At 41.3% G+C, this 12,828-nt stretch overlaps 1 protein-coding gene across 1 annotated transcript; it reads right to left on the bottom strand.

The window, feature by feature from the left end:
• Positions 1-1,540: 1,540 nt before the first annotated feature.
• slc6a3 (solute carrier family 6 member 3) lies at positions 1,541-11,603 on the bottom strand (the record flags this gene model as incomplete). The annotated part of the gene is made up of 14 exons (XM_083678307.1): positions 1,541-1,564; positions 1,656-1,727; positions 1,895-2,062; positions 2,298-2,398; positions 5,035-5,134; positions 5,412-5,540; positions 5,740-5,852; positions 6,213-6,337; positions 6,720-6,823; positions 7,661-7,795; positions 8,106-8,244; positions 8,806-9,025; positions 10,913-11,044; positions 11,318-11,603. 14 exons carry the CDS (start codon positions 11,601-11,603, stop codon positions 1,541-1,543), a joined length of 1,848 nt encoding a protein of 615 aa, XP_083534433.1.
• Positions 11,604-12,828: the final 1,225 nt, after the last annotated feature.

The following is a 12,828-nucleotide window of genomic DNA, read 5'->3' as shown; positions in this document are numbered from 1 at the left end:
CAAGATTACAGTACAGACAAGTTATTCAATTAAATGTAAAAGCAGCTTTAAAACAGTCTTGAATTACTGGATCACTTCTCTGTAAACCATTAAAGCATTTTGTGCTTTCATGAGAAATTCAGACTGGTGAGCAATTTCAGTTTCACAATAGCCAGTTTGGAAACTTAGGATCAGGGACCATGTTGCAGAATGATTACAAAGGGAGTAAAAAATATCTGTTAACTTTAACCATACAGTACCTTCTGACTAAATGGGCAAGATCCTTTCAACTGGGTGTCAAATACTGTATATGATATTCATTTGTCTCATTGCATTTTCACAACATGGTGTACTGGTCAATGAGCTAATGAATTTGTCACCCTAAGACTGCAGTGTAGTTTTTATCAAGGTGTAAATAAGCAACATTGAATTAAGGATTATAGTAATAGTAGTATTTACTAATCAGACATTCTCCTTACATGATTATCAATCATTCCTTATCATAATGCAATATCTGACCCATAATTCCCTAATCAGGATAAGTCTCTCTATTGACCAACACAGACAGAGAAGAGGCTTATCTGACCAAAGGCTGATATGCAAGTTTGTCAATACTTCTTGAAAAACTGAATATATGGTTCAAATATGATTCAGGTCCCTTCCTTGACAAACAAAATCCTGCATGACAAAATTATAACATCTCCAAAATGTGTCCACTTTGATCTTTGGTTAATTGGATTCTATTGCATTACAATATTGCACTATATGATCATACTGTATCTCAGTGGGTCAGTCAATTTAATACAACTTAATATTTACCTAGGGGCTAACACATTATTAACCAATTATAATGGTCAGCAGTCGATTTGGAACATTATGAGAATTGAGAGGTCTCTGGAATTACTCAATATTGAGACTGGTTAATTCAACAAGATTGCAACAGGATTTTTATCCCAGTTGTTCATTGTCATATACTGTATAGCCTACATTGCATTAATGATACCATATACATTTGAAAACATTTTCAGAGATGAAGAACAGGCAAATAATTTTTCAAGTAACATATCAAAGGAAACTATTTGCAAATTGTAAAAGGCTTACTTTTTACATCACATTTTGCAGCTGTTACTTGTTGTGACAAACTTATTCTAAAACATACACATTTCAGATACAATGCAGGAAAACTATTCTATGTTCTTGGCTATAATAGATTTATTCAGAAGTTTCAGATTATGTTCCGTCAACACTGTTTACACCAACCAAATAGCCTCAGCTTTTCTTAGATCACAAAAAGAAACAAACAAATATACATAAATATTGGTGGACAACATTAGCCATCATAACAGTCATTGTAAATAGAGTTAAGATTGATATTGACAAAGTGTCACCAACACTGTGATCAAGGTCACTGCACAGCCACATCTCCATTGACGAAATTAAAGACCACTACGATTTCACGGTTTTGTTGGCACTTAAACCCCCCCCACCCTGGTAGCTCTTCTTACGCTTGCTGTGCCTCCACCCTCCTTGTGAAAGGTCCAACTCTCCTCTACTTCAACGCTCAAATCACCAGCCAATGATGCAGCTGTTGAAACCATTGGAAAATCACAATGAGGAAAACAATATCTTCAGTATATCTGCATCCTATAAAAGGCCCTTTATTAAGGTGAGCCTACCGTAAACTGCCGAACTTCTCCATTGTCCACCAAGTGATGCTCTGTCTCAGGGGTTATGGCATACGCCAGTCTCTGTAGAAAGCGAGGATGGAAATTATATAATGAAGAAATATCATAACCATTATACAAATGCACATAACCATTATACAAATGTATATATATATATAATTATTTTTTAATACTCTGACACCTTTCATACTTGTTGATATTAGATATTTGTGTTCATAAACCTCACTTACATCACAGAACTTTCCTGGTAAGGTGCATAATTTGTAGATGGCATAGAGGGGCACCATGGTCATGGAGGATATGGCCAAGCACCATCCAATCATGTTGGCCCACACTGGAAATGTGTACGTTCCATAGTTTGGGGGGTTAAAAGTGGCAAAGCTGACGACAACCATGAACTAGGAGGACAGAGGTTACGGGTTAGAAAGCAAGATTGAAAATAGTCTTGGACCATCTTGTATTGAAACTGGTAAACTAGTCTCAGTCATTACTGTGGAAAATAATACCATAATTGGCATGATTCCATGTTCTGTTGTTCTGCCAATAATGTGATAATATCTTAATATGCATGTTCATTGTCTCTTTCCATAGTTGCTGTTTAGATTGGGATGTGAGATTAGCATGTTCACTTACCAGGAGGAAGCATGGACTCACAAACTTCCAGCACAGCCTCCAGTACAGTCCTGGTCTCTGACCAATCATTTCCTCAATGTCATCACTAAAGCGATCCACTCCTGAAACAGAGAAGCTCTATCATTTACTTATTCTGTATGACAGAAGTCAAGTAAATTCCACAGTCATAATCTTTAAGAATAAAAGGATCCCAGTGACATTTATATTGGCCTCTTCCTATATACCTATGTAGTGCCCTGCATAAGTAATGGGACAGTGAAGCATGTTTTCTTCTTTTGGCTCAACAACTCAAGAAGTTTGGATTTTAAATCAAACAATTACTACGAGGTTAACATAGAGATTGTCAGCTTTTATTTGATGGTATTTGTGTACACACTGGTTTCACCATTCAGAAATTACACTTCATTTGCCTTTGGAGTTTGCTATTGGTGTCTGTCAACATGAGGACCAAAGAGGTGTCAATGAAAATCAAGGAAGTCATTGTTAAGGCTGAAAAATCAGAAAAACAACTGTCAAAAACATAGTCAAAACTTTAGGCTTGATAAAATCAAGAGTTTGGAACATCATTAAAAAGAGAAAAAAAAAAGCACTGGTGAGCTCAGCAATCGCAAACAGGCTGGTAGGCCAAGGAAGACATGACCAGAGAATGCTCACCATAATTTAAAAAAAACTAAAAAACAACTGTCCCACAGATCAGGAACACTCTCCAGGAGGTAGGCGTTAAGTGGTAGGCGTTAATGTGTCAGAGACTACAATCCGCAGAATACGTCACCAGCCAAACTACAGAGTTATCCTTTTTGAGTTATCCTCAAAAAGGATGGTCAGGTTACAGTTTGCTAAAAGAACCTAAAAAGCCTGCAGAGCTCTGGAAAATGGTCTTGTGGACAGATGAGATGAATATGATCATGGACCAGAGTGATTGCAAGCGGAAAGTTTGGAGAAAAAAGGATCTGCCCAAGATTTACAGCATACCACCTTATCTGTGAAACATGGTGAGTGGGGATGTAGCTGCCACTAGAACTTACTAAATTGTCTTAATTGATGATTGTAACTGCAACTACGGTAGCAGCAGAATGTATTCTGAACAGAAACATCTTGTCTGCTCGAGTGCAAGCAAATGCCTCCATATTCATTGGATAGTGCTTCAACATACTATACAGTAAGACAATGTCCCAAAACATACTGCCATAGCAACTAGGGAGTTTCTCAGAGCCAAAAAGTGGAAAGGTCTTGACTGGCCAAGTTAATCTTCAGATTTAAATCTAATTGAACATGCACTTCATTTCCTGAATGCCTGGATTAGGCAAAAATACCTGAAAACAAACAACTGAAGATGGCTACAGTACAGGCCTGGCAGAGCATCACCAGAGAAAATACCCAGTGTCTGGTGGGGTTAATGGGTCACAGACTTCAGGCAGTTATTGCATGCAAAGGACCAAATACTAAACATGAGTGCTTATTTTGGACATTTGCTAAATCTGTTCCATTACTTTTGGGTACCCTGGGCTATTCATAAAAAGTGGTGTAATTTCAGAATGGTGAAACCAATATATACACAAATGCCATCAAATAAAATCTGAGAATCTCTACTTTTACCTCATTGTAATTGTTTGATTTCAAATCCAAACTTGAGAGTAGAGCCGAAAGAAGGACAAATGCCTCACTGTCCCATAGGGCAGGGCACTTTTTAAAAAAGAAAAAGAAACGGAGTCATCTTTCACAAAGCAAGTCCAGTAGATAGAAACAGAAGATTTAAACTGTTGCAGTTATGGACCCTTGAGGCTGAAACACAAAAATCCAATTTTGTACATGGAATACTTCATGTTCTCCCATAAATCTCTTTAAATCTAATTCCAATGGGAACAATATTTTGGTAGCATGCTTGATACCAGAATCAAGTCTAGTTTCTCATTTTAGTTTTGCCTTGGTCTACCTTCTCCCTTTTGTTCCAGTGCCTTGGGGGCACTTCTCAAAGTGGGGGCAGAAATCGAGAATGACTACCAGCTATTGAATGCAGGTAGGTGTGCTGATGGAGGGCATGGGCCACTGGTATCTGTCAGCAGTGACTGAGCTTGGGAAAAGGCCATTGAAGCCCCAGGCTAGAGTTGTCTGGAGAGGTTAACACCCACCAAGGCAGGGCAGCATACTGACCCCTGAGCCAGATGGCTTGTTAGCATTTACCCCAATATTGATCTTCCCATCGGTAGTCCTGATCTCTGAGACTTCACTTTTTTACCTGAACTTTGGAGTCATTATTTTACTGTACATGCCTGTGGGTGTTTCAGATGGCTGTATTTTATCAAAGCATGTCAAGCTCCTTAGTGGAGGTAAGGGAGAAATGAAATACACTACACAGGGAAACCTACATTCAGCCTAGCTTATATTTCTATGATCAAATCAACAGAAACATCAGGAATGCCACAACAAACCACATAATTTCAATCTACACACAACCGACAGTGTCTGGTGTCTCATATATTCATTAACAGTAAACTCTTGTATGGGCCTGAACCATTCCAAACACCCCAACACAAGAGCAGTATGAAACACACCGAGAGGGCCAAAAAGAAATTGAGATAGGCCTTTTAGTTTCAGCACCCTGAGATCCTAATGAGATTGTACTGCATGGGAGCACAGCGGTTCCATATCCAGGCTGATATCCCATCAAAGGCCTAATGTGGCATCAGCTTTGCTGGCCATGACAAGGCAGGAGTCCCCCCCCCCTCCCCCGCCTCACCATAGAACCAGGCAATACCGATTGCCTCAATAAGCACTCCAAAGAGAATCGATGTCCCCGCAGCAAAGTGGTCCAGCAGAGTAAACACATAGATTCCACCCTGGAGGAGAGAGGAAGGAGAAATTGACCAAGAGATGGTGGTGCAGTGTCTTCACAAAGTTGCTTTGTCTCATTCTCAACCCTTCACTTTATCTAAAACATGATCAAACTGGGAGATGATCAGGTGAAATGTATACAACTACAGCAGTACATATTCTGCGATGCGACTTATAGGTTCAATGACATGTCAAAGTTTACGCTTTGATGTGTCATTTGTGCAAGTTTATTAGACTCTCACATGTTGGTTGTGATAACTGATGACAGCACGTAATACTTACGTTAGTGACACAGAAGAGTGAGATGAGAAAGGTGGACACAACAATAAAGAGAGTGAAGAGTTCTCTGTGTTTGTGGAGACACTTGAATTCATCCATCAGTCCTGTGATCACCGACTCCATCCCCCCCATCTAGAAGCAGAGACAGAACACTCTTTATTTAGCATAGCTGGGCCTCTGGAACCATTCAAAGACAAAAACAACGTCGAACAGAAATAAGGAATATCTATGCATTCTGCCTATAGCATACTTCACAAACGTGTATTCATAGTTTGTTCCACATTAATTATCAATAGCCTATAGGTTACATGAAAATGATATGTGTACTTACAGCGCTGTCAATACCGAGAGTGAGTAACATAATGAAGAAGATGACAGCCCATACTGATGACCCAGGTAATGTTGCAATGGCCTCTGGGTATATGTTGAAAACAAGTCCAGGCCCTGCCAGCAAAACAACATAACACACTGTAGTATCACCAGTATACTGTAGTATCAGGTGACAGCATTGGTCGAAACATGTCAATGCCTATAGATTACACAACATTTGCAAATTGCACTTTCCTCTTTCACATTTCAGAGATTTGACATGTTGAACACTTATAGATTTTCAATCAGTCCTGACAAGAACAAGCCCTCTGCAGCTGAATTTGAATATGTCAGAAGGTCGAAATTACATTGGAAGACTGGCAATGAATAAATTGGCCAAATTCCCAAAGACCAGTTTTCAGATAAATCTAATGAACAATATCAAGTATCAAGGTCTCTTTAAGACAAAATCAATCAATCATCAGAGACACTCACCATCTGTGGCCACTTTGTCCAGCGGCACATTGTGCTTCTGAGACATGTAGCCCAGGAAGGAGAAGATGACAAAGCCAGAGAAGAAGCTGGTCAGGGAGTTGATGGAGCTTGTGATGATGGCATCTCTGTGAAATAGAAGAAGAAAAAAACAGGTAGCATTTAGAACACTTAAAATTCTATGAACACGAGAGGTTCCATTGTTCTGATCTAAAAAGCTACTCTGTATGAACTAAGCTGGATTGGAAGCAAAGCTAGTCATTACAGTGCTAGAAAACAGTGCAGAGAGATGTTGGGGCATTGCGGTGACATTATTGACAGTGACTCTGTGTGTTGGGTCAACATTTCAGGGGAGAACCGTATGCCACTGCAGTTTGGTGCGTATGATTATTATCTGTTGCAGAGATTGGTGTCAAAGCCATGGGCGGTTAGGAGCTTCAAAGGTATTGTAATTCAAAAGCGCGTACGAGGGCAGCTCTATTAGGCTATCAACACTGGGTTCTATCTTACCTATAGCAGTTGTTGCTGAATTTGTTATAGCTTGAAAACGCTATTAGCACACCAAACCCGACTCCCAAAGAGAAGCAGATCTGAGTGGCAGCCTCTATCCAGACCTACAGAACAAACGCCCGGGGTACGGCACAAAAGACACAGGAAAAAAGCTGTTATTAGAGATAATTGCAGGAAACTCATTCAACAGAAAGATGAAAGACACTTCTGAATACAGGGTAATTTTGCAAATTGCTGCTGCATGCATGTGTCTAATCTAATTCTCAAATTGCTGCTTTGAGTCCTTAGTCGTGTGTGCTTAGGGGAAACTGGAGATTCTTATAGCTTACTTAAGGCAAAGGGGATATTTACTACTTCGTCAGATAGGAGAAGAGTTTCATGGATAACCAAATATTAAACAAATTGTCTAAACACATATTTTCATACACTGTAATAAGCATACATTGATGCTCTCTCTCTTTCTCTCTCTCTTTCTGTCTCTCTCTTTCTCTGTCACACACACCCACACACACACATTCTAAAAACACTAATCTGGGGCCCATTAGTAAAACAATGGACAAATCATTATATAGACAGCGTTTTGTCATACAACCCTGCAAAACAAAACAGTGTCTCAGTTGGTCAAGGGGGTCCCCCATCCCAGTCCTTTATGATGCCATGGTGCCGAGAGGCAGCCAAGGACAGAACCACCCTCCTGAAGAGTGTCTTTGAAGCTCATTATTAAATGAATTAGTCAATGCTGAATTCTCTCTCTCTCTCTCTCTCTCTCTCTCTCTCTCTCTCTCTCTCTCTCTCGATCTTACACAAACATACACACACGCACGCACGCACGCACGCACGCACGCACGCACGCACGCACGCACGCACGCACGCACACATATACACACACACACACACACACACATATACACACACACACAGTGGACAGTATTCATACTAACCTGAGCCTCACAGAGTCGGAGGAAGTCCACACTGAGGTAGGCCTTAATGCCATCGATGGCTCCAGGGAGGGTGACGCCACGGAGAAGCAGAACAGTCAGGACCACGTAAGGCATGGTGGCTGTGATCCACACGACCTGCACAAGCACACATGCACTCAGTGCCCCACTCACAGAGCCAGGTCATATCTGAGCTGACTACACCTGTATATGCTCTATCCCAACTGTGCAGTATGTACATTTCAACATTACAGAGACACAAGAAGATGTTATGGTCACCATTTTGTATAAGGATATCAATTAATTGAGCAGTATGTACTGTAAGATGCTTAGCTTCAAAAAGCTCTAAAAGAGTGCTTGGAATAATCAGTTCAAGAGTGCATATTATGTGCATCAGAGAAGTGTGTCCATTTAGACCTTGAAGACTCCCATTGTTGATGTTAACTACCTTTCCTGAGGTCTTGACCCCTTTCCACAGGCTGAAGTAGAGGACCAACATGACAACAGCCAGGCAGGAGGTGAGCTGCCAGCGAGGCAGACCCAAGTCTGCAATGCCCTCACTGTCCTGGAGGTGGAGCACCCCTCGTCTGCAATGACACAGCAGCAACACTGGAGTAACTCATCACCGGAGGTGCCTGACCAATACTCAACTTCCATCACAGTTATTGGACTGAAGACAGAGCACTGTATTTACTGTATGGAGTTACAAATAATTAAATATGCTTGTGTCTTGTATCATTTCAGTGTAAAACATTTATGCCCAATACTGCCTAATCATGAAACTTAAATGTGTGTCAAATGAATGGCCATACATGTCAAATCATAGTTAGTGTTGATTCAGATGACTCCTGCTACAGTAAAGTCCTACCACTCGTGCACCAATGGCTGTGACAGGAAATTGAAATTGTTCACAGGTGGAGATAGAAATAGCAATGCCCGTCCATGAGAAGCCTGGATTGTCAAAACAAACCAACCCACTCTGCAAAATATGAGACACCTGTAAATCGGCAAAGAGAACTGGCGAGCTCCATGCATGGGCAGGATTACAGTTTGAATGCATAGAACATAAAGTCAAACTAGTCTCACGAGGCCAGACGAGAGATTCTGACCTATGGATGCGGACCATGTGAGACTCAAGTCAAACTTACTCAAAGTACTCTGCGGCCGGGGTGGACTTGTGTGTGTCGTTGAGTGCGTTGTTGAAGGCCCACAGTTCGGAGCAGTTGGGGCTGTTCCAGGTGTTGTTGCAGTGCACCCAGGGAAGGTCCCCAGTGAAGGATGAGAACAGGTAGAACAGAGCCCAGGCAATGATGACATTGTAGTAGAAGCCCACATACAGGGAGATGAGGATCACTGTGAAACCCACTCCTGTGGAAACACACATTTATGTACTGTTAAGTTATGTTACACTTTTCTGAAGTAGGTTAGGCTAGACAAAGCACTTTGGATTAAAGAAAATATAGCAAACATTTGGAAAGGTTGGTTGCCTCTTTGGTTGCCTCTCCATGGTTTAACTTATGCAAAAATCTGCCCTTTATATCTGCATTTAAAACCATGTCCACACTCAAATGTTAACTTTTATCCTAACCTTTGCTAACAAGTGCGTATTTCTTTAATTTTTCAACGTGAGCGCTCTTTAATCTTGAAGTGATATTTGTTCAGGCGAATTTGCCTATTAGCACCACATGTGTGATCCTCAGTCCTTTCAAAGCATTGATCCCAAGGAAACAAACATGCTGATCAGCAGTAATTACTGTAATCCCCTGGAGAGTGACAGCCATTGCTAGAGCCAGGCGTGTGATTAAAACGTCAACGGCCACTGTGTCTCTCAGTCAGCTCCCTCTACGGCTGACAACACACACAGAGGACAGGTGGAGGGGGCTGCAGTGGTCTGCTCATATGTTGAGATGCACAGATGCTACACTGAGTGGTATACAAGTGGTATTCATGCTTTCCACATACAACTTTATATGTGGACTTGTAGACATTTTTGTGTGAGGGTTGCTATTATAATTGACATTTTGACTCAATATCATTAGATTCATTTAACATCTATGTACTGATGAGGACTATCAGTATTTATATACTCTTCTACAGTACATACTGTATGCTGAAAATGTGATCAACCACATGCAATAATACATGAACATTCACAACAACACACCTACTATACACTCTTTAAAAAAATTCTAGTTCGTGCCAAAAAAGGGTTCTTCATTTGTCCCTGTAGGGGCGTTCTTTCAAGAACCCTTTTGGGTTCCATGTTGAAACCTTTCTAGAGAGGGTTCTAAATGGAACCCAAAAGGATCTACATGGAACCCAAAAGGGAATGGAACATGGAACCCAAAAGGGTTCTTCAAAGGGTGCCCCTACAGGGACAAATGAAAAGTGTATTCACACACAGGCAATGTTGTGTTATGTTGCACTGAGATATATTTGCAAATCAAAAGCGTTGTAAACCTTCAACAGACTTGCCAGTTCATAACAGTACTGATAACAGAAAGTGAATACATACGAGGTGACCTCATCCTACCCTGGGATCTCAATATTCAGAGTATGACACCATGAGGATCCCCATGGCTGACGGCGTAATGGTCATTGTCCTTTTGGAAAATAAGACCTCTCAGCCTGCTATCTTCTGCTAGCCTGAGCGGGCAGAGACACCCAGTAAACACATTTAATGACAGATCAATCTGGCCAGGAAAATGTCTGCTCTGCACCATGTTGATGAGGGATGGTTAGATGCGAAGACAGGGAAGGTCACATTCTTTTGACAATTCCTCCAGCATGTTAATTCTATGGTTCTCCCACTGGGTTGTTTATTGATGTGTTGAAAAGTACAGGAAGAGTGGCAGAAAATGTGCTCGCCACAAAACGGGTGATTCTAAAAGCCAATTTTCAGTCTTCCATCTGAGTGCCAGCATTTGGAGATAAACAATGCCTGTCGTTCAACAGACAGGACAATCTCTCTACTATCAACACTTTTTGTGTAGCCAGACCATATGACTTCTCCAAGGTCCCCTATAAGCAGCAGCATCATGAGCAAGAAAAAACACTGTCATAATAATAATGGTACCCCATATGAGATGTCAATCTATGTACATTTCATTGACATCTCAGTTGTGCTTGATGTTGTAGAACAGGCAAGAATAACACAGAGGTGTGTGCGTGAGTGTGTGCATGTGTGTTCGTGCATGCATGTGTGTGCACTTGTATGCGTTTATGTGTGTGTGTGTGTGTGTGTGAGATAAATACCTTTGAATATGGGACAGATTTTCCAGACACCTGCTGCTCCCTCTCGGTTGTACTGTCCAAGGGCGAGCTCCATGTAGAAGAGAGGCATGCCTGCGATCACCATGAAGAACATGTATGGAACAAGGAAGGCTCCTGAAGGATAGATACAAGCAGAGTTGGACATGATATCACCCCTGGCAACATCAAAAGATAGAGACCAAGATCTCTATGATCATTCTGTATACTCAATTAGATGTGTATGTTAAACAACTATAATTGGTCATCTTGACTGTTATAGATAATCTAAGCTTACACAGCTGTGGAAATGTATTTTTGTTTATTTGATTGTAAGGCCCCATTGTCAGCCCCCCCCCCCCCCCCAACAACCAGCTGCTCAAACAGATAAGGCTCCATTCACAGACTCACCTCCACCGTTCTTGTAACACAGATAGGGGAACCTCCAGACATTGGCCAGGTCCACAGCAAAGCCAATGACTGACAGTAGGAAATCAATCTTCTTGCCCCAGGTCTCGCGCTCCTCTCCTGAGGGGATGGTCTGGGTGGGGTTCACCAGGGTGGTGGTGGTGAACTGCACCCCGTTCTGCTCCTTCACCAGGATCAGCTCCACCTCCTTGGGGCCCATGGTGTTGGAGGGCTTTGCCGGGGCTACCACTGAAGACATCTGACCAACCGGCACTCTAGCTCTGATCATGGGATGGTGAAGGACTTCAGAGGGGCACTGGACCTACCACGACAGCCTCAGCCTCAGCCTCAGCCCCAGACCTGACGGGAGGGAAGGGAGCAAGGGTGAGAGGAGGGTTCAGTCTCATGTGCTGGTTTATTAGTTTCTTTCAACACTTGTTGCTCACCAAATTGACCATAGATGCACAACAATTAATAATACACACTTAATAGTCCAGGCTAGGGATGATAGAATCTATTCACTTTGCATTTTTCACTTTACTGCTGAAATAACATAGAGTTACACAGAAAAGTAGTACAAATTACAATAAATAATATTAACTTATATATTGAAATTATAATAGTTGCATTTGATACATAAACAAAGTAAACATCACCTTGTCTTTACTGTAAATATGTTAACATTCTAATATGCCTTTTTTCAAACATTTTGAGTAGTGTCATTCTGACTTTAATCAATACTTTTATTAAACTGACTATTAATCACAGAAGCAATTGATATTTCTATGTACACAATTGATCATTCACTTGCCTTGCCAAGCATTTGCCAAGACAATTGATTAAAGGAAAACATAAAAGAGGAATTCTGCAGTGCAAATCTACCTGCTGAGGTTGAATGAAAACATTAGCAAACACCTACAGTACAACATTGATCCATAAAACCAAAAATATTTGGGAAAGTCTCACCTTTCTTGATGACGAACAGAAGCGTTTCAGGTTTTCCAGTGGCACAAACAGTTTTAATTCCAACTGCGTTGATGCTCTCTTTCAATCCAGACTGTCTTGTTGACCATATTTGTAAATGTTGGTTGTGAGTTGTTGGGACCTGGACTGGAGGCAAATAACAAGAGAGAGGAGGTATTCTCTGATGGGTTTGAGGGCACCGGACCTCTGCGCTGAGCGACTGTTCTGTAGGGACCACTGCACCTGGTGGTCTGGAAGGGGAATCTGTGGGACCAATCTAGAAATAAGAGAGACACCAACGACCAACCCCCTCCCCTTTCTCTGTCTCAGTCTTGTTACCCCTCCCTTCAATCCTCTCTCTCTCTTTCCACTCTACCTCCCTACCTCTTTTTTTTCAACCTTTCATTTTTTCTGATCTTATGGATATCTTAAACACATCCTCCTGTATGAGGAAGCATACATATTAAACATTTACATACACATAGTTTACACACAGATTTCACACACACACACACACACACACACACACACACACACACACACACACACAC

The sequence above is a fragment of the Argentina silus genome, assembly GCF_951799395.1.
Source record: "Argentina silus genome assembly, chromosome: 10".
NCBI lineage: Eukaryota > Metazoa > Chordata > Actinopteri > Argentiniformes > Argentinidae > Argentina > Argentina silus.
This window is presented reverse-complemented; position numbering and strand designations above follow the sequence as displayed.